This window comes from Sarcophilus harrisii, chromosome 6 (genome assembly GCF_902635505.1).
Source record: "Sarcophilus harrisii chromosome 6, mSarHar1.11, whole genome shotgun sequence".
NCBI classification, from domain to species: Eukaryota; Metazoa; Chordata; class Mammalia; order Dasyuromorphia; family Dasyuridae; genus Sarcophilus; species Sarcophilus harrisii.
In genome coordinates, this window is record NC_045431.1 from 213,438,381 (window position 1) to 213,459,718 (window position 21,338).

General features: G+C 34.6%; 1 protein-coding gene across 3 annotated transcripts in view; it reads left to right on the top strand.

Annotated features, from left to right (window-relative positions):
- Positions 1 to 21,338, top strand: part of BBOX1 (gamma-butyrobetaine hydroxylase 1) — a 102,460-nt gene that overhangs the window by 65,701 nt on the left and 15,421 nt on the right. For all 3 annotated transcript variants that reach the window (XM_031943457.1, XM_031943456.1, XM_023506306.2), the window contains 2 exons: positions 5,953 to 6,151; positions 20,816 to 20,921. In XM_031943457.1, coding sequence (XP_031799317.1) covers positions 5,953 to 6,151; positions 20,816 to 20,921 — 305 coding nt within the window. The remainder of the gene's footprint in view (positions 1 to 5,952; positions 6,152 to 20,815; positions 20,922 to 21,338) is intronic.

Here is a 21,338-nt window from a genome sequence, read left to right on the forward strand (position 1 = left end):
AGGTATTAAGCTATTTAGATATCAATTTAGTCATTTTTCAATCACGTCCAATCATCATGATCCCATTTGGGGTTTTCTTGGCAAAGATCTTGGAGTGGTTTGACATTTCTTTCTCCCGGTCATTTTACAGTTGAGGAAATAAAGGCAACCGGACTTGTGATCTGCTCAAGATCACACACTACTGTCTGAGCTAAGATTTTAATGGATGGAATTCCAGGCCCAGAATCAAGAAGATTCTCTAGCTCCTTTTTCCATCTAGCTACTTTTATTCCTAAGGCATCTTAGGGACTAAGGTCTTCTGGTTTCTAAATGTCAAAACCCATTTAAATTTATTTATTATTAGAACAGGGGGAATAAAAAAGGCACAAATACAAAACTCATCCCAAGGGACAAAGTCAGTATCCTCTCCAGTCTACAATAATTCTTTTCTTTATTATATTCATGAGGCTAACAAAATCTAAACCTATTCAGGCTTACAATTCCTTTTTATCAGGAATAAGTTAGGTTATATGGACACCAAGATTCCCTCCAACTCTTAAATTCTGTGATTCTCACTGTACACGGCAACAAGAACATTATACAATGATCAGTTCTGATGGCCGTGGCTCTTCTCAACAAAGAGATGATTTGGACCATCTGCCCTGCAGAGAGAGGGCTGTAGGGACTGAATGTGTTTCACAATATAACATTCTCACTCTATTTGATGTTGTTTGCTTACAGTTTATTTTGTTTCTCACTTTTTCCTGGTTTGATTTGATTTTTCTTGTACAGCAAGATAATTGTAGAAATATGTATGCATATGTTGCATTTAATATATATTTCTGCCATGTTTAACATATATTGGACTACTTGCCATCTAGAGGGGAGGGAGTAGAGGAAAGGAAGAAAACTGGAACATGAGATTTTGCAAGGGTTAATGCTGAAGAATTATCCATGCATATGTTTTGAAAAATAAAAATCTTCAATAAAGTAAAAAATTCATCATAAAAAATTCTATGATTCCATTTTAGATGTAATAAGATTGAAGGAGTCTCTCTATTTATCCATGTCTGGCAAATGATAAGTGTTTAATGGATGCTAATTGACTCAACCTGATGATGGGAAGGGTACAAATAGAAATATTCAATAAATACTTGGGATACAGAAATCAAGAAAATCATTACTACAAGAACAGATTTGAAATTTAGCTCATGACAAGTGATGGTTGAAACTTTAAGGTTAAAATCATTTCTAATGGAGCAGTAATGAACTGAACTAGCTATGCCCAGAAAAAGAACTCTGGGAGATGACTAAAAACCATTACATTGAATTCCCAATCCCTATATTTATGCACACCTGCATTTTTGATTTCCTTCACAAGCTAATTGTACAATATTTCAGAGTCTGATTCTTTTTCTACAGCAAAATAACGTTTTGGTCAGGTATACTTATTGTGTATCTAATTTATATTTTAATATATTTAACATCTACTGGTCATCCTGCCATCTAGGGGAGGGGGGGGGGTAAGAGGTGAAAAATTGGAACAAGAGGTTTGGCAATTGTTAATGCTGTAAAGTTACCCATGTATATATCCTGTAAATAAAAGGCTATTAAATAAAAAAAAAAATAAAAAAAAAAAAGAAACTTTAAGGTTAGATTGAGTCACCCAGAAATTTAATAGCATCATTTCCCTGTTTGAGAAGCTTAAATGATTCCTTGTTATTTCTATGATAAATCTTCCATCTGGAATTTAAAGTTCTTAACAATCTTTCAAAGTTACTTAACATTATTCCTCACACGCTACACATTATGTTAGTTTACTTTTATTGTTTTCCAAATTCAATATCGTATCTTCCAGTTTCATTGCTTTGCACAGGCTGACCTTTTCCACCCCTAAGTGTGAAATATTTTCTTTCTTCACTTAGAATTCCTTGTCTCATCTCTAACATAAGGCTTTTCATATTTCCTTCCCCATCATCTGTGTCTCTCCATCCCGTTCCCAATAAATCATTTCTTTCTTTCCCATGTTTTTTTTTTTCCTAGCTCTAGAACTATGATCTTAAGATTTCTATCCCAGAGTTTTTCATATATCCTCATAAATATTTCATAGAAGGGACATCTAAAGTTCTTGAGAAGTTTCTCTTATTTTTTAAAATAAATCTGAGCAAAACCTACCTGTTGATGATTTACTCTATAGAACAACATGAGACTGGAGGTAAGGGAAGAGGGGAAAGGGAGAGGAAAGGACTCTAAAAAATGACAATAAGGAAGGGGATGAAGAGAAATTGACCATAATTTTTTTTTCCATTGCTGGTTGGTCCATCAGTCACTTAAAAGATGCCATTAGAAATAATTCAGTAGGAAAAAGAAAAGACTTGAACTCAGCAGACCTGATTCCAAATTCTGATGTTGGACAATCGTATTAAGTACTCTCGGCCTCCAATTTTTTTCAATTTATAAAATTGAATTAGATAAACTTTGCTATTCCTCCCAATTCATGTACTGTAAAGACAATTAGATTCTTTCTAAAGAACAAGGGTTCTTAACATTTTTAGCGACCCAATAAGCACATTATGGATTTCTTTTCAAAATACTGTTTTTAAATGCACATGATAAAATTCAAAGGATTCACAAAGGAAACCAATTGATAATAAAATTCTACTAATAATATTTTTAAAACAATCTCATGAACCTTATGTTGAAAACCCCCATGACAGAATAAGCTACCAACTCTTTCCTCAAATAAGAGGGTTGATCTGATTACATTCATTCATTCTTTTAGCAAGTCTTGGTTTTTTCCACTATAAAATAGGATGTCTATTATAGAATCTGTATCATCCTTTCAATTCTGATATTCTAATTTCTATTGTTGATTGATTCTCTACTTTCCCCCATATTGTTATTCAGTATGCTGGGGTTGAATCAAAGAATATCAAAAACAACAAGGGACCTTAGTGGTCATTTAATTCAGCTTCTAACTTGAATCAAGAATCTCATCTACATCATCCCCAATAGGAAACTCACCTTTGGTGGGGATCAAAAAGGGAATGGTAAGAACAAAGAACAAGTCACAGGTTACAGATCTGAGTGAAGGATAGTAGTGAAATCAGCAGAAAAAGGGGAAAATGAGCAAAAAAAAAAACTTAGGGGAAGATTCGAAGGGTTCCATTTGAGTTATGTTGAGGCCAATTTGTCAACAAGACATGTCACTGAACATGACGAGCCAGCAATTGTGATATGTGCTTGATGTTCAGAATAGATACTGACATGATATATATATATATATATATATATATATATATATATACACACACACACACATATCTACACACACATATATAATATAAAATCTGTGTAGGTATGTTATCTACATAGAGAAGATAATTGAGCCCATGGCATCTAATGCCATTAAGAAAGAATATAGAGTGAAAAGGGCCAAGAACAGAACTTTGCTTGAGAAATTAGGAGATGGGTGATGGTCCAATAGAGGGGACTGAAAAGCTTTCACACGCTTCTATAGGAGAATGCACTAAATGGGAATGGCCTCAATCCAACTGAGACCTATTGAAGACCTTAGCTTAAAACCTGTCATCCTGATCCATATCTTACTGGACCCAAATGATTCTGAAGGGGAAAGTAAGACAGCCCTCCCTCACTTAAATCCAATTACTTACATGTCATAACATCACCTCCCCTTGATGTCATGGTCCTCTTCGAGAATGAAGTACAAACAATAACAATTGGAGAACACAGAATATAGTAGAATCACAAAAATTAGAGAAGAAAGAAACCAAGAAGACAGAGTAGTCACATACAACACACAAAAACTTGGCACATAGAATTGAATACAATAATATAGATGTGTTTAGTCTGGCTCAATTATGATTCAATAAAGGGAATTATAGTAGTCTGAGTTAAAATAGCTTCTAAAGGAGCCAATCCATCAATCAACAAGCACTTATTAAATGTACATTGTCACATGCTAGGGACATAAATAAAAATGGAAGAATCCTGTCCTCAAGTTTTCATTCTATCAAGGGAATACCAAAACACACAAGCAAGGAAAAACATCTATGACCAGTATATAGTTTTGACCCGGCAAACACTTAGCATGTGGTATAAGCTGTTGTACCTAATAACTTAAAAACTAGGGTATGGCAAATAAATACAGATAGATAGATGATGGACGGATAGATAGATGATGGACGGATAGATAGATGATGGACGGATGATGGATAGATATTAAGCCTTTCATGATGATAGGAGCATATGTGCACATAGCAAGTATATATACATCTCACAGATACATATGCATGTGTGCTTCTGCAAGCAGGAGTATGCTGTTGAATATTCAACCAGCTTGGGAGGGGAAGAGGGGAAGATGTACATACAATAGGTTTTTAAATCTTATCAGCATTATAGACATTTTGTCCAATCGACAAAATCAAATCCTATTTTGTAGCTTTTGCTGACTTCCAAGGGTGAAAATGCTCACACTGAAAATGTTACAATCAGTTCTTTAGCTGGTTACATTCAAGCTGGCTCCACTACCCCCATCTGAAGGTGTCCTTATACAACACAACAGAAGAAAGACCCCTAGGACTGGTAGCCTTTGAACTTTCCATTTTTATACAAGGAGGACTCCTTTCAAAATAAAATAGTTATTTCCCTTTTTTCAGCAAACCTGGGAAAAGTGAAAATCTCTGGTAGGGTGTCATTGGTCTGTTATTCATTTTAAATTGTAGATCTTGTCCCTTAACATGAAATAGATTTCAAGTTGGAAAAATAAAAAGGTTTCAATGACACAAACTAGTTCCAAGATCTTGAACACTTAGCCTCCAACTTAAAATGGGTTTTAGCTTCATAACAAGATATGAATGAGCACTAAAAACCAAAGTGAATAATGTAGATATCCTTTTTGAATATAGTTGTTAATATCTAAATTATTTCCCCTGGCAAAGTTTGATTTCTTTTCTGTTTTGCCTTCTCTTGAAAACACTAGTTTGCAATTCAGAGGGTTTTAAAAAACATTGATTTTACTTTCATCTTTCTGCAGTGAATAATTCTACTGAATAATTTACATATTCAGTATTGTTCATTTAGAAGGAACAGCTCAGCATCCATGCCTCCTATTATTTATTCTTTTATCTCCTGTGATGCTGCCAGCAAGAACCTGCTTCACTGGTTTAGAGCCCAAGATGCAAGCTTAATGTCCCAAGACCAAGTTCTCATTCTGCCCTCACTCTGGGCAGCTTCCATTGAGCTCCAGGGAAGTCCTATCTCAGAAGAAGCAAGCTGTAGAAAGATTTATCCTTCTTCTGATGAAAAGCATGTATTCTTCCTTTTCTATTCTCATTCTCATTTTTCAAATGGCATCCCCCATTGATTTTATCATACCCTTTGCAATAAAACAACTAAATGGTAAATAAAGTAGAAATCTCCAGAAATATTTCTGAACAGATTCCAGGCACATGAGGGGCACAGAAATAAAGGATGTATCTCATCAATTCCATAGGTAACAGCAAATGACTCTCATAATGGATATCACCCTCAAATGTTATTTATTTTCAGTTGGTATCCATCTATACACTGAGGAAAAACGAGATCCGAGAGTTAAGTCCTTTCTCAGGAGTTTCATAGTAATCTATTTTTCTATCCAATTATAATTTTGCACTCTACCTCTTAGCTAACTTGGGTACATCTTATCTCCCCTACTTAGCAGAAAGAACAGAAAACTTAAGGTCCAAAGATATGAGTTTTGAGCTCCCCATTTTGTCCCTTACTTGTTGGGAGTATTTAAGAAACTCACATTGTTAATCTGGGCCTCAGTTTCTCCATTGGTGAAATAGGGATAGTAATGTCTATACTACCCTATTTCACAGGCTTGCTGTCTTGTCATGGTAACCTTTCTGTTATAACATGAAGGAATAGCAATATCAAAATAATGATATTTTGCCTTTTCTCAATCCTCAGAATGTCATTATTGGGGCTCAAATCTCCAGCTTCCTACTCTGGATTTTGAAGATGTTTTAACAAGTGATGAACATACCTATAATTGGCTGTCTACTCTTAAGAAAATTGGTATAGTACGGCTGACTGGAGCAGCTGCACAGAGAGGAGAAGTCGCTAAACTTGGCAAGAAGATCGGCTTCCTCTATCTCACATTTTATGGGTGAGTTACTCAATGTTCCAGTTCAGCCAACATACGTAACACTTGCACCACTTTGTATTAAAGATGAATCCTTACACTGGAATTGTTTCAGCCCTCAACACTAACTCAGAAATTTCCCTAACCAACAGGAAGCCAGATAAGAGGAAAGTCAATAAAAGAGAAGTCTGCAACAACTGGGAAAATTTTAAAATTGGCTTAAAAGTCACAAGCTTCCAGGAACAATTGGTAGCTCAGTCTTGAGTGTGGAAGATCAAGTCATCCCAGTTTTATTTCAAAATATTCAAAATTCACCAGCATTGATATTCTCTCTCCACAGAACTATAATATAACAAAACTTAATCTTGAAACCAATTGCTACACATGCGGGGAAAGGGAAACAAAAGGTGGTGACTTCCATTTAGATAGTACTTTGAAGTTTGAAAAGTGCTTTAGGATCTGTATCTCATTTGATCTTCCAACAATTCCAACTACCACAATGCCCATTTTACAGATGAGGAAAACTATCAGGATTATTTCCTTTTTATGAGCCTTAATCATAGAATGAGGTCAGCTTTGATTACTTCCAAGGTTCCTTTCTGCTTTATTATCCATGTTATAAATAGGATTTGAATCCAGATCTCTCTGAGTTAAAAGTTTGCATATGTAAAGATAAAAGAGACGTCAGAAATCATTTAGTCCAATCTACTCATTTGACAAATAAGGAATCGAAAGCCAAAAGCTGGACTTCCTATGACTTACCAATGGGTATATAAATATCATCAGAATAAGGGTTGCAACTCAAGCATCCTGCTTCTAAATTGCATGCTCCTTCCAAAGTCCAACATTCCATCCACTTGGCAATACCAACACTGTATCTCTTATAAGAAAAGCAGGATTAAGTTAGTTTTAAGTGAACGGAAACAACATATTTATTCCCCATAACAAATAGGCAGAAATATAATGCATTTCCATTTTGAATCAAAAGATTGTTTAAAAGGTGGGTCCCAAGAGGTTCTTCAATAAAGGAGAAACAACTGATGAAGTCTCAATGCAGATCAGAGTATACTTTTTTTTAATTCTCCATTTTTTGTGGATTTTTTTTGGTCTGTGTTTTCCTTCACAACATGACTAACATAAAAATATGTCTTGCATGTCTGCACATGTATAACCTAGATCAAATGGCTTGCCTTCTCAATGAGGGAGGAAGAAAGGGAAGGAGAGAATTTGGAACTCATTTTTCAAATGTTAGAAATGTTTTTACATGTAACCAGGGAAAATAAAATATTAAGTAAATAATTAAGAAATAAAGAAGGATCACAAATAGCAGTTAGACATTCTAATCAGCAGAGAGATAGTATATTTATAGTCTTCCACGTTAAACCTCCTATGAATTTGAGACCTTTAAATCTAGGATATTTTTCTTTCAGTCATTTCATATTATCTAAGTTTTATACCTCAATCTAGTTCCAAAAAGGCTTGAGGCAACTTAATGATTCAAATACTTCTAACAGATTAGACATAACAATTCAATAATATTTTATCCAGGGTTTTTTTTTTCTTTTGCATTAGTAACATTTTGTTATTATGTTATGTCATATAACATAATTTGTTTTTCCATTCAAAAAAGTTAAGCATCCCCCTTAACTTCCAATTTTAATTACCATAAAAAACAGCATACATACACATATACACACTTATATATGTAAAATGCATGTGTGAATATATACATATTGCATATTGTATATGTGTACATGTATATTTGTATGCCTGTATAAATTTATATGTGTGTCTATATATGTATACATATACATGTGTATCTACATAATCTATATATGCACACATGTGTGTATTTACTTACACATATGCAAATGGGTTCTTTTCTTTGATCTTTTAAAAATATAGTTCTAGTCACAGTTTCACTATTTCCAAGAATATGTATAATTCAGTGACTACTTTAAAAAATTCATTTTAAGGTAAAAATTAATTTTAAGGTGCTACTGTATAAATAATAGATCAAAATAGCACTAGTTCAGAGGCCAAAACACAGTCATTTTTAACAACTTTATTTTCTCAGATGATGTCATCATATTGTCAGTTTATTATCTGGACAACTAGATGAGATGGTCATTAAGTCCCTATTTTAAGAAGGATGAATGCTTACTAGTAGGATAGAAACAAAAGCCAAGAGAAATCCATGCTGTCACATCAATCAATAAAGATTTATTAATTGTCTGACATGTGCCAGGAACTCTGCTAAGCACTTCATGTATATACATGGAGAGTAGTGCCAAAGATTGAGGACTAGAAGCTAATACAACCCCTGATTTTACAAATAAGGAAACTGAGACCCAGAGAAATTAAGATATAGAGCACCATGGTGAGGGAAAGGGACTTGGGACTTGCAAGTTTTTTTTTCCTTTGAAAGTGGTATAATTCAGTGGAAAGAATACCACACATTCTAAATTAAGATCACACACCTCTAGTATATACTACCTGATTAAGTCTGCATTAGTCATTTCTTTTCTCTTTTCCTCAATTTCCTCATTTGTGAAAACAGAATTTTAGCTGAGGTGACCTCAGAGCTTCCTTCTAGCTATAAAATTATGATCCTGTAACTCCAGGGAATATTAACTGATGAAAAGCAATTCAGTAACTGGGTTGAATAAATAGCCTAATAATGATGATGGTGTGGTTGATGATGATGAAAATAATAGCAAGAGATCCCTGGAGTAATTTAGAACTGATATGGGAAATTGAGGGTGGAGGGAAGAGGGGATGAAGTGAGGAGGAGGAGAAGAAATCATTTGCTGTCTTTTTGTAGAATTAGATGAAAACAAGACCTGAGATTTCAGAAAGTCTGAAAAGGAGACATGACTTAATCAGAAGTGGAATGTTCCTAGGACATGATACTTCTTTATACCCAACCATCTTCAATGAATATTCCAAAATTTTGAATGATGCGTCCCAGAATAAATTCCAGAGGAACCACATCCTCTGGCAGTTAATAGGAAAATTTCCTACTCTATAATCAGTCATCTAGTGGAAAAAAAATCACCAGACCAAGAATTAAAAGGACTCCCGAGTTCCAGCCCTGCGGCTTGGCCCAAACCTTTGTTGCCAGGCTGTTTAGAAACCATCTCTTCACCTGTGGGTCTCATTTTTCTCATCTGTAAAAATAAGAGATCCGGACTTGTGATTCCCAAGGTCCAGCTCTTAAATTCCTATGTCTTGATCTTTTCCAAGATCTCTTCCTCACAAAAAATTGTTTTTCATGGATATTATATTTTATTTGTAAAAAGCTTTGATGCATTTTGTTTTGCTATTACAGATACTTCCTAATACCCAAACCACTTTTCAATTTACATTATTGAAGAAAAATGATTTGATTTTTTTTATTAACAGAAAAGTTAGATTTGTCCTTGAACTTTGGCAGGGTAGCAATAAAGATGACCATGTAAATAAATTATCAGAGTTTGTTTCCTCTCCACTATAACTTTTAATTGATACTGTTTTAGTCACTGCATATGCTATTCTTTTGGTTCTGTTTTCTTTACTCTATAACACTTCATCTAGATATTCCCATATTTCTCTAAATTTTTCATATTTGTCATTTCTTATGGTCCAGTAATGTTCAGTCACATTTGTTCAACCATTCCCTAATTGTTAAACAGAGATTTTGCTCTACCAGCAATGGAATAGTTTATCTGCCTTCAGCCAATCAAATATGACTTTTCCCATCCAGTAAAGATGGGATGATAAGGATGAATTCATACCTCAAGATTGTTTTAATGAACCTATCTCTGGCTATTAGAGATTTGAAATATTTTAGAGTTGTGAATGATAGTTTGTATTTACCCAAGATTATAATAAATTCTGGAAAAGACTTCACAGACTATCTAGTTTTACCCTGTCATTTTGCAGATAAGAAAACAGAGGCAGTAGTTTCATCATTTGAAAGTATTTGTCTGACATCGTGTATTTAGAGAGAAAGGGATACTTTTTAATGTTTAAAATTTTTACATCAAATATTCTAGACCAATGACAAACCTACTGTAATGAGAGAAGCTAGGATGCCTTAGCAGTACCATGGAAGAAACAATATAATACATAAATCTCAGATTAGAAATATACAGAAAGTTTTGCAAAAATTCAGTGGGGCAAGAAACAAATCAGAAACTGAGCAATAATCTTATAAATAAAAACACTGGAGTCAGCCAAAAAGTGTATGGAATTCAAATCCCATCAACAATTGTTACAAAAAACATATATTGGTTATTTCATAACAAAGCTACTCATTTTCTGAGAAATAAAATATGCTATCATATAAAGGGAAAGTTTCTTTAACTTGTATATACCCATAGATCTCAAAGAAATGGACAAAATGTTTTCTTCTACCAAACATGCTGTATATCATAACATGTCATAAAGCAAGGTGACAAATGTCTCTTTTTAGATGCTTCCTTCTTGAGGACATAGCATGGTAGATAATAGATTATCCTATTGTAAAAGAAAATGGCTATTTCTCAGTTTCATTGTAGTGGTGGAGAAGGTATAGGGCTGGGCCTGAAGTCAAGAATCTGAAGTCAGGGGCAGTTAGGTGGCTCAGTGGATAGAGCACCAGCCCAGAAGTCAAGAGTATCTGAGTTCAAATCTGGCGTCAGACACTTAACACTTCCTAGTTGTGTGACCTTGGGGAAATCACATAACCCCAACTGCTTCAGAAAAAAAAAATCTGAAGTCACATCCACTGGATCCACTACAAATTAATGCTACATAATCTCAACTGAGCCCTCACTGTAACAAAGCAAGCTATTTTTATCCCTCTAATCAATTCACTGTCCCTTTCACTATAGCAGATTTTCCGAGTCTTTTCATCCCTGCTCAGACTTCCTAGATTCCCTCTGTCCCAGCACTCTGGAAAATCTTAACACTCACTGAAAAAAAAAAAAATGAGGACATTTGCCAAGATGCTTCTGGCCATCATTGTCATCTATCACTAATCTCATAAGAGCAGATAACTTTTCTAGAAGACAGGGGACCCCTAAACAGCAACAGACAGAGTGGCTGATTTGCCTATCAAATACAGCCTCTGAATTAAAGTAATTATGTAAGCCCTCCCTTTTTTACTATTAGCTGGTTTCCTCCTCACCTCTGCCTTCTAAACTCCATCAAAGCTCATTTCAAGCTCCATTTATATAAGAATTTATATATATATATATATATATATATATATATATATATATATATATATATGAATTTTTCTAATTACCTCAACATCTTGTGCCCTAACACACACACACACACACACATACACACACACACACACACACACACACACACACACCACAATTTATTATAAGAACAGATTTTTTAAATTATCAACATAGAACCCCATTTTCCCAAATGAAACATAAGGCAGAGATTCTCCAGACTTGAGTTCTATCCTTACAATCTATACAATGTCTGATTAACTAATTGATTGTCAGAGTACGACACCACCTTTACGCTCTAATTTCTTCAGGTGGAGTTCTTCATCTCTCAGAACTAGAAACAACATTAAGACCAAGCTGGCAGCAGACAGGCAGAGTGTATGCATTCTCAATGTCCTTTGCCCAGTACAAAGTTTCTTACTTTATCAACCCATCTCATAGATATATTAACTGAGCATGAGGCTCCCACACTAAGCAGTCAGTACCTTTCTGCCAGAGACAGCAGATATACTATTTCTTTACCCCTTTTTTAATCTCAGGATCTTTGCTTAAAAATCTCTACAGGCATCTTAGAGAAATTTCTCCTTCACCTGAAAAGCTGTAAAACAAAAAGAGGGAGGGAATAGTTTCAACTTTGGCTAGCAAGTTGTTTTCTTTCAGATGAAGGTGGAGAAGTTAAGATTTATTTCCCTCCTAAAATGTTTACTAGGTAGTTGAACAAATATCTTGACAAATCAGTAAGCAACTGTATTAGCAAGCACTTTGTGTAGATAATAAAAATGTGTTCATATGAAATATTGATTTGCACTGCTAGAGATACGGAAGGATGAAGGTGGAATTTGTACTGCCTTACTCATTAAATTTGGATCCAGTCCAATATGATACAAATCAATATGGCTCCCGTTTACCTTTTCGGAGTTGTTTCAAGAGTGCAGTCCAGTCCAACTGGCCTGCTAGCTATTCATAATACATAAAGTTCCATCTCTTTCCATGCATGTTTACATGCTGTTCCTAAAGTATTTTCCCATCCCCTTTAGCATCACTAGCCAGATGAAAACATAGCTCAGATGCCATCTCTTCTCAAGATCTTTCCTGATACATTCCCAACTCCAGCTAATAATGCTAGTTCTCCTTGGAAATTACTTTGTATAACTTAGTATTTATTCATCTATTCACAGAAGACATCTTCCATATATGAAGCAAACTCTTAGATGGAGGGTACTTTTTGTCTCTCGGATGTCCACCTTGGACAGAGTAAGAGCTAAATAAGTGTTTAGAGAAATGAAAAGGAAAAAACTAGCAAGAGCCTACATGTATGACATCTATGCATAGGGATATAGGGACAGAATTTATTACCACATTTATTGTGTCTGTGGCATATAAAGCTCTGTGCAAAGCATCAGTTCTATGGATGTAAATGAAAATCTAAGGGAAAAATACTAAGAAAGATCAGGGGGCATCTAGGTAGTATAATGGATAGAGCATCAAACCTGGAGCCAGTAGGACCAAAGTTCAAATCCAGCCTTATTCACTTGACACTAATATTGTGATCCTAGTCACCTAACTCCCATTGCCTCAACAACAAAAAAATCACAAGTTATAATAAAGGAATAATTGAATCTTTATGTATTCTTTAGAGCTCTAGTAGAGAGCCCCATATATGGTAGGCACTCAATTCATATTTGTTGGTTACCTGAGAATCACTATTTTATGAACTGAGAAAGGACAACTACTCAGACTTAATGGATACCTTGGACAAATCATTTGACGTTTGCCTCAGTTTCCTTAACCATCAAGTAGAGATAAAACAACACCTACCTCTCTATTCATGCACTGCCTTAACTCTCACTTATAAACTGGAGAGGGGCAGCTAGATGGTACAGTAGATAGAGCACTAGCACTGGCCCTGAAGTCAGGAAGATCCAGGTTCAAATGTGATCTCAGATACTTAACACTAATTGAAGGACCCTGGGCAAGTCACTTGACACCAATTGACTTGAAAAATTAAAAAAAAAAAAGAAATAAAAATAAATTGGAGAGGATCAGTAAACAATGTCAACGGGATTATTGTGAGGATCAAATGAGATAATATTTGTTTTAAAAAATTATCATAGTTCACTGCATAGGGTAACTACTTATTTCCTTTCCTCTCCATTGTTTAGTGCTTTAAGGTTGGCAAAGCACTTTATATTATTTGCTTTGATCTTGTCAATATCTAGAGATAAATGATATTAGTATCCCCATTGTGTACATGAAGGAACTCTGCAAGATTACATAACTAGTGAATTTCTGACACAGGATCCAAATCCAGATTATCTGTATTCAAAGTCTGGCACCCTATCAGCCAAGGAAGTCATTATAAGGAACACAAAAGTAAATGTAATCCATCAAATAGAAAAAAAAAAACATAAATGGAAATAAAAGAAAGAGAAACTGAGTTTGAGCATGGTCCTATCACTAGTTCTTTGCTGGGAAGAAATTGGTCTCACCTTACCATGTAATGCTCCCTATGCCTATGACCCATAGAGTTCTCAGTTAACACATAAGTTATAGGAGTTCGTTATTATCTTAGTCGAACACTCTCAGAACACAGAAGCTATTTGACAATAATAAAATAATAAAGTGCTACTGCCCTAGCTCTGTCATCAACATGGATGACTTTTCTGTAAGCCTCGTTCACTGATAAAGTAAAAACAAAATGTGCCCTTAACATATTCCTGGTGGGATCTTTGTCAAAGAAAACATGCCAGACCATATTAATGGTATAGGAAATAGCCTCTGTGGACAGGAGGTAGGGAAAGGTGGATAGATCTATATAGCCTTTCCAACACTCGCTATATTCCTGCAAGCATTTGTGAGAACTGTCTCTAAGCCAGCCCAGTGGCATTTCACACATTTGCTCATGTTATGGATCCGGATTGTATGTGAGAAAATATGATTATTTCTTGGCATCTGACTCACTGGAAGCACAGGAGTGACTGAGTATCACCGCTGATGTGCAGGTTTTAGCCAAATAAATCAAAGAATGGTTACTGATGGGCAGCATGTAACACACCCTTTTGGTTAAGTAGACAATACTATTGATTTTAAAAGAACCACCAACTTAAAAATCCAGAAAACAGACTAAATTACAGGGATTATATTGTAAAAGCTAACAATCATATATCACCTTATGGTTTGCAAAACCTACATTGTCTGCATTGATGCTACTAACAACTCCGTGAAGGTTATTATCTCCATTTCACAGATAAAGACATTGAGAAGATGGGAGACTACATGAATTGTGTAAGGCTATGTAGCGATAGTTTTTGAACTCATATCTTCTGAGCTCCATATCTACTATTCTATCCATTACACCATCTACCTGCTTAGAGAAAGAAAGATAAGTTTATTCATTTTACCGTAGCTCCTAACAAAACTACGCAGACTGTCCTTGAAAAAAAATGATCTCTCTCCTACAAATCAGATTTGCAAGGAAAACAGAAAAGATCTCTTTAAATTTTGAAGCTTGTTGGAAAAGCACTTTTCATATCTATTTTGGGGTATCTTAAAAACCTATTTTAGATAAATTTGTTATTATAGTAAATTGGGGAAGGTAATATCTTGAAAAACGTATACCCCAAAGAATTGCAGTTTTTCCTCCCTCAGTCAAGTCAAGTCAAGCTAAGTTCTTTCAGGCTGTTGTGAGCCCCAGTTCAGGTTATCAGCCAATAGTTCATCCCTTGGGGTCCCCTTTGCTGCATTAGGTTTCTTTGTAATGAATATGGATGCCAACAAAACCATTCGAGTATGAGGTCACCTCGTAAGTGAAAGGAAAAATAATTTGTGAGTCTCATGCTCTTCTAGAAATCATCTGTGGAAATTCATGAGAGACTGAGAAAAACACAGTCTTTTTTCACTACAGTTCTCAGGACTTCATTGCCTTTCCTTCTTAAATTCGGTTAACTGGCATCCTTGCCAACTCCACTACAATCAGATGGCATGGTCCTTGTTTCTGACATGATTTTCCCTTTATTCCCTGATAAAGAATTCATCATCAGATTCATCTTTTGCCAAATGACCAACTCTGAAATTTAAGGAAACAAGCTAAATGGCCTGTCTAGAAAATCCAAAACTCAAGGAAGTATAAAATACAAATGCAGCAAGTATGGATTTGTTATAGGAATAAAAATTATTCCTACAAATTTAGTGAAGTATTTTTAAAATGCCTAGTAGGCAAAATTAAAAGTCTTCTATTTAGGCTTCTCTGTTTTTAATCTTTAAAAAAATAAAAATTAAAAAAGTTCAGTAGCCAATCTTTGTTCTTCTCATAGTCCTTTATATAGGACTATAAAAATTACTCAGTATGTTGAGGGACATGATGTATCATGTCCCTCCTCCCCATTAAAAATAATTTCTTCTTCAATTGATTTGATACCACTTGTTTTACTCCTCTCATGTCTTTTATGCATTTATTTCTATATGAAAACACACACTGATCTCCCACTAGATTATAAATTCTGAGTGTGAAAACTAAATCTCATTTACCTTTTTATCACCCAAATACCTAGCAAGATGAAATGTCTATAGTAGGTGTCTTAATTATCATTTGGTAAATAAATCAATGAATTCATATTGAATGCTCACCAATGAGTTCATTCTGTAATGCTTGACCTTATCAATTATTTTGATATTTAGCTAGTTGGACATTTAACAAGAACATTTGTTCTTTGAATGAAAAGATCTTGAACTCAAGGGCTAAACTATTTCAGTTTTGCCTAGTATGGATTTTAAAAATACTTTACTAAATTTGTAGAATCAAAGGTCAGAGGGTGGTAGAAGTAGAAATCAAAGGGATCTCAGCAAAAATCTAGTTCACCTACCTCATTTTTACAGAACCTTAATACAAGGGCACTTAAATAAGTTGGGGCCGATCACAGCAATAGTAATATTCAGAAGAATTTTGAATCCAGGTTCTCTAAATTCTCCAAAGGCATCATACTAAATGAACTGAATTTTTAGGATTGAAATGATTCTTTAATTTTTATAAGTTTGGTCAATATCTGTGGTTTTAGTGTGGTTCACTCCACCAATGAAGATCATAGCAGCACCTTTTTTGCAATCCCTCATATTAGAGAGATCTCTGGGAGACTCACAAATTAAGCAACTTGCTTAAAATCAGATGTTTATTTTTAGCTTGTTTTCCATATCAAAAATGCCATATTTTTTTTTAATTTAAGGAAGAAATATCCAAAAATGGAAAGCTATCCTTTGCTTTGTTCATAATTCATTTTAGATCTTAAGATAGCCACATATACCCCCCAAAAAATCATTTTCATCTACATAAAACTACTTTCATAAATACTCATTTAATAAAAAGGGGAACTGATTGTTTTTAAAATTACAACTGCCAAAATAACTCTATAAATTATCATCAACATCAAGTCAACTTGACAAATATTTAGTGGCTTGAAAACAGATTTTTATGATTGTTAGTTGTGTTCAATTCTCTGTGAATCCATGTTGGTTTACTTGACAACAATATTGGAGTAGTTTGCCATGTCTTTCTCCAGTTGAGAGTAGGTGTGTGTCAGTAAATATTTAACAACAAGCTCTCCAAAAAAAAGTATGCCCCACATACCTGTAAGTTTGATCTTCATTACTACTATTTTCCCCATCACTTTCTTAAATTTAAACAATTAGCAGAGACATAAATCAGGCTCTTTTTGGTAGCTTGCCTATTTTGGATGTTAACCATCAATTTTTGTGAATAAGTTTGAACCATTTCTAAGACATCCCTGCACGAGGAGCAATTAACTGTGGAAAGCATTCTATATTTTGAGTCAGAAGACTTAGATCCAGACTTGATTTCTTATGTATTAGTTGTGAGACATGTTAAAAACTTTCCAGATATTATTTTTCTCGTATAAACTAAGGGAATGGAATGCTTTCCATAGAGTCAGTTCAAGGTAGTTCAATTAAAGAATCAGTTTTTTAATTTCTTTTTAAAATTAATTTAAAGCATATTAAAAATAGGAGGGAAATTGCCATGTCCACAGCAGAAAATAAAAGATTCAAAAGCAAAAGCAAAAAATTTCCATTTAAAAAAAAACCTATGTAATAAATATTACACTTTGTCTTTTTTGCTTCCTTGTAAGTTTTCTTTTGTTCTCAGCTATGTACTTTTTATTTTATTCTTTTTCCCCTTTTTCCCTCTACTCCCCAAAGGATATAATTAAGCAGAGACATATATATACACACATATGTGTGTATGTATATATACATAGAGAGAAATAGACACATAGAAACATATATAGCTATGTAGACATATGCACCTAGCTGTAGACGTGTGCACCTAGCCATAGAACTATACATGTAATGTATGTATGTATACCTGTTTATGCAGATATACAATATGCATGTGTGAGTCCTAAGGGATAGAGGGATTTGGCAATATGGGAGTTTGCGTTCTATAAAATTCAAGATTGAATAGTACACAGATTCATTGCATTTATTCCTGCTGTCTTCTTGAAGATTTAATATGTGGGGGGGAAAATGATGGATGTCAAAAAACAAATTGCCATCTCCCTGGAATGATTCAATTCTATCTCAGAGAAAGAGGACCTCACAGGATCCTTTTCAGACCAGCTCTGTAACCATTACCAGAATATGTTGTGAACAGAACTTATTCATCCCATATTCAGTTCTGTATCCAGTCTGGCTCATCCAATATCATGCCTAAGTTAATAAAGAGCATGAGAAATATTTATTCATCACCTGCCAGTTAACTACAAGGAACACTGACAAAACTTGGGTCACAGCACAGATATGATCCCCATGAGATCTAGTTAACTTCAAAAAGAGAAAAGTTCTGGGCTTTTTTTTTTTTTTTTTTTTTTTTTTTTTTTGAAACAGATGGCACCCAGTCTAGCCAGCTGCCTTGGAAATGATTCCCCTTGATCAGAAAGAAAACCAGGTTAAAAAAAAGTGAGCAGAAGATGATCAAGGCAGAACCATCACTACTTGAGGGCAGGGGGTAAAAATCAATTCAAAACACATGTCCCACAAAAAACCAGGAATGTTATCTTCATGTAGAGGAGACAATATATTCCACACCTTGGCAGAGTAAATTTATTTTTCCCCTTTCATTTGGTCCTTTTAAAATTTGATGATGCATAGATTATGTATATTGACAACATTATAGATCTAAATTCTGTATTAGCTATGTATGGAGTGCATCCAATGACATGAACACCATAAAGAACATATTTTTGGCTCTAGTTGCTACAATATAATGGATTGTCAGACTTGAAATGTGTTGCAATAAGTTATAAATACCTCTGCTTCTTTCACTCAGTTTTCAATTCATGACTTTACACTGCCTGATACAGCTCAGAAAGTTTTGCTAGCTCTTCCATCTTAAATTTAGATGAGAAAAACAGAGAAATAAAGAAATTCATTCTTAGCCCTCAGGATTGGAAAGAAATGTACTCTTATTCAGTAAGGAAGATATTCTCAGATGATGGAAAAGATTATGATTTTGCTATATTTTAAAGAAAAGACAGTGTTAAAATTTATTCTCCTCATAAGTACTTCTAAAATTCCTTAACATAGATAATAGATTCTTCCCCTACTCCCAGAGAATTCAAGGAAACAAGCAAGATTTATTGACTATAATATATTTTATAACATGTAATATAATAATACAACATAATGTAATAGGCAATTTAACATGATATGGCAAGTGATACAAACAACAAAATTTAAATAATATATGATGTTACATAATAACATGTTTATGTGGTTTATGGAATAGCCCCTAGATTCAAGGAATTTACAATTTAATGGGAAAGTAGAATATATAGAGTCATATACTTAATATAAGATCCTTCAAAGTAGAGCTTGTTTCATTTTTTCTGCTTGGACCTTCAGTGCCAAGTACAGTGACTAGCACATGTGCTTCATAAATATCTATTTACTGCCTGGTATATTTTAATAAATAATAATAATACTTATCAAAATGAGTGAAATAATAGTTCAGTCAGAAATTGATACTCGAATTCAGTTGTAACAGAAAACATTGCAAGTTGAAACACTCAAAGAAGCTCGGTGATGCAGTGGATAAAGTGCAGGGTCTGGAGTCAGGAGGACCCTCAGCAAGTTACTATACACTACCTCAGTTTCCTCATCTGTTAAATGAGTTGAAGAAGGAAATGGCAAACTACTACAACATCTTTGCCACCAAAATAAACCTAAATGGAGTCGCAAAGAGTCAGACACAACTGAAAATGCTTAAACAACAACAGGGTGGGATTAGATTTTTGTAAAATGACTACAATTTTGGAAAGGTAAAATAGAAGGGAAAGGGAATTCCAGACCTATGGATGGACCTAAGTTACTAAGAGAGAATTTAATGGTGGAAATGTAGAAATTTGCACTTAAGTTAAAAACAAAAAGAAAAAGCAACACATATATATAAGGCAAAATATACATGGTTGAATAATAATTTATTCAATGAGGATCTGGGGGTATTAGTGTACTGCAAGTTTAGTGTGCATCATCTATGTAACATACTGTATTTGGTAGCCCAAGAAAATAAATGAAAGCTATAGTGACCATGATTCTATAGAGTGCCCTGTATTCTGCCATGGTCAGGCACCCTCTAGACTTAGCTTGAGATGCCATATTTTAGGGAGGATGTCAATCAGCTGGAAAGAAAGCAGACTCATTTGGAAAGTGAAGAACATGGAGATCATGTTTTATAAAGAGCAGTTAAAAGGAATGGAAAGGTTTAGCCTGTAGTCTAGAGTAATCCAAGCAAGAACATGGTGATTGTCGAACTCTGAGAAAAGCTGTCATATAGAAAAGGGATTCCACTGGTGTTTGGCTCCCTTGTCTTTGTGTCCCTATTGCTCTGCATAAAGAATCAGTGCATATTGATGGGGATTAGAGACCAGTTTATCCAGACTTCAGGCATGGAGTTGGGCAACTCCAAAACCAAAAGTCAGTTTCCATGTGCATATTCATATATATGTGCATAAAATCAAGAAACAACATCAAAATGTTCATAGAACAGCTGGAGTGAATTATGGGATAAGAATGCTCGTGAACATTAAAATGTCACAAAGAAATACACCTCACATCAGTCAAACGAAGGGCTAAATACCAGCAAGAAAAGGGACCTTTCCTCTAGAACACTATGGCTATGGATGCATCCCAGCTAGCCCACATTATCAGCCCTGAAGAAAGTTTGTTGGATAAAAAGCATTTGTGCAATGCCCCTTTATAGGCGATGGGAATAGGAGAAGCCCCTTTGCCAGTGAGTGATTGGGACAGGACCACAGCGATTCCTGTTCCAGTCATCAGCATCATCCACCACCCCATGTTCTGTTCTGAAAAGACCCAGCAGCCTCTGGGTAGCGAGTTCATACTTTCACGTTTTGTCTGTCTGACTTGGCAGCAGCCTGTGCAAACATGTGTTTCTCTTATTTTACAGACATACTTGGCAAGTACAAGACAAAATCGATGCGAATAATGTGGCTTACACAACTGGAAAGCTAAGTTTTCACACAGATTATCCAGCACTACATCATCCACCTGGGGTAAGGTGAGCCTGATCACTTTTTCCACAAGGCAGGCCAGGGAATTGGATTTTTTCAAATATTTTGCAGCCAACAGATTATGGGTTCCGTGTGTGTGTGTGTGTGTGTGTGTGTGTGTAAATATATGCATGTGGACACACACACAAATATATGTATTTTATATATATATATACACACACATCTAAATTATATGCAATATACATGAGAATGAAACATGTATGTGTATACTTTAGGTATGATAACTCATCACTTGTCAAGGATGACCATTGAGGTTGTTAGAGAAATGGATTGGACTATATGCTATATATTTTTCAAGGTTCCTTATAATTCTGAAATTTTAAATCTGTGATATGAATATCTTTGAATTATGAATATATGTGTAATAAAATATAAAATAAAATATAAAATGTTTAATAA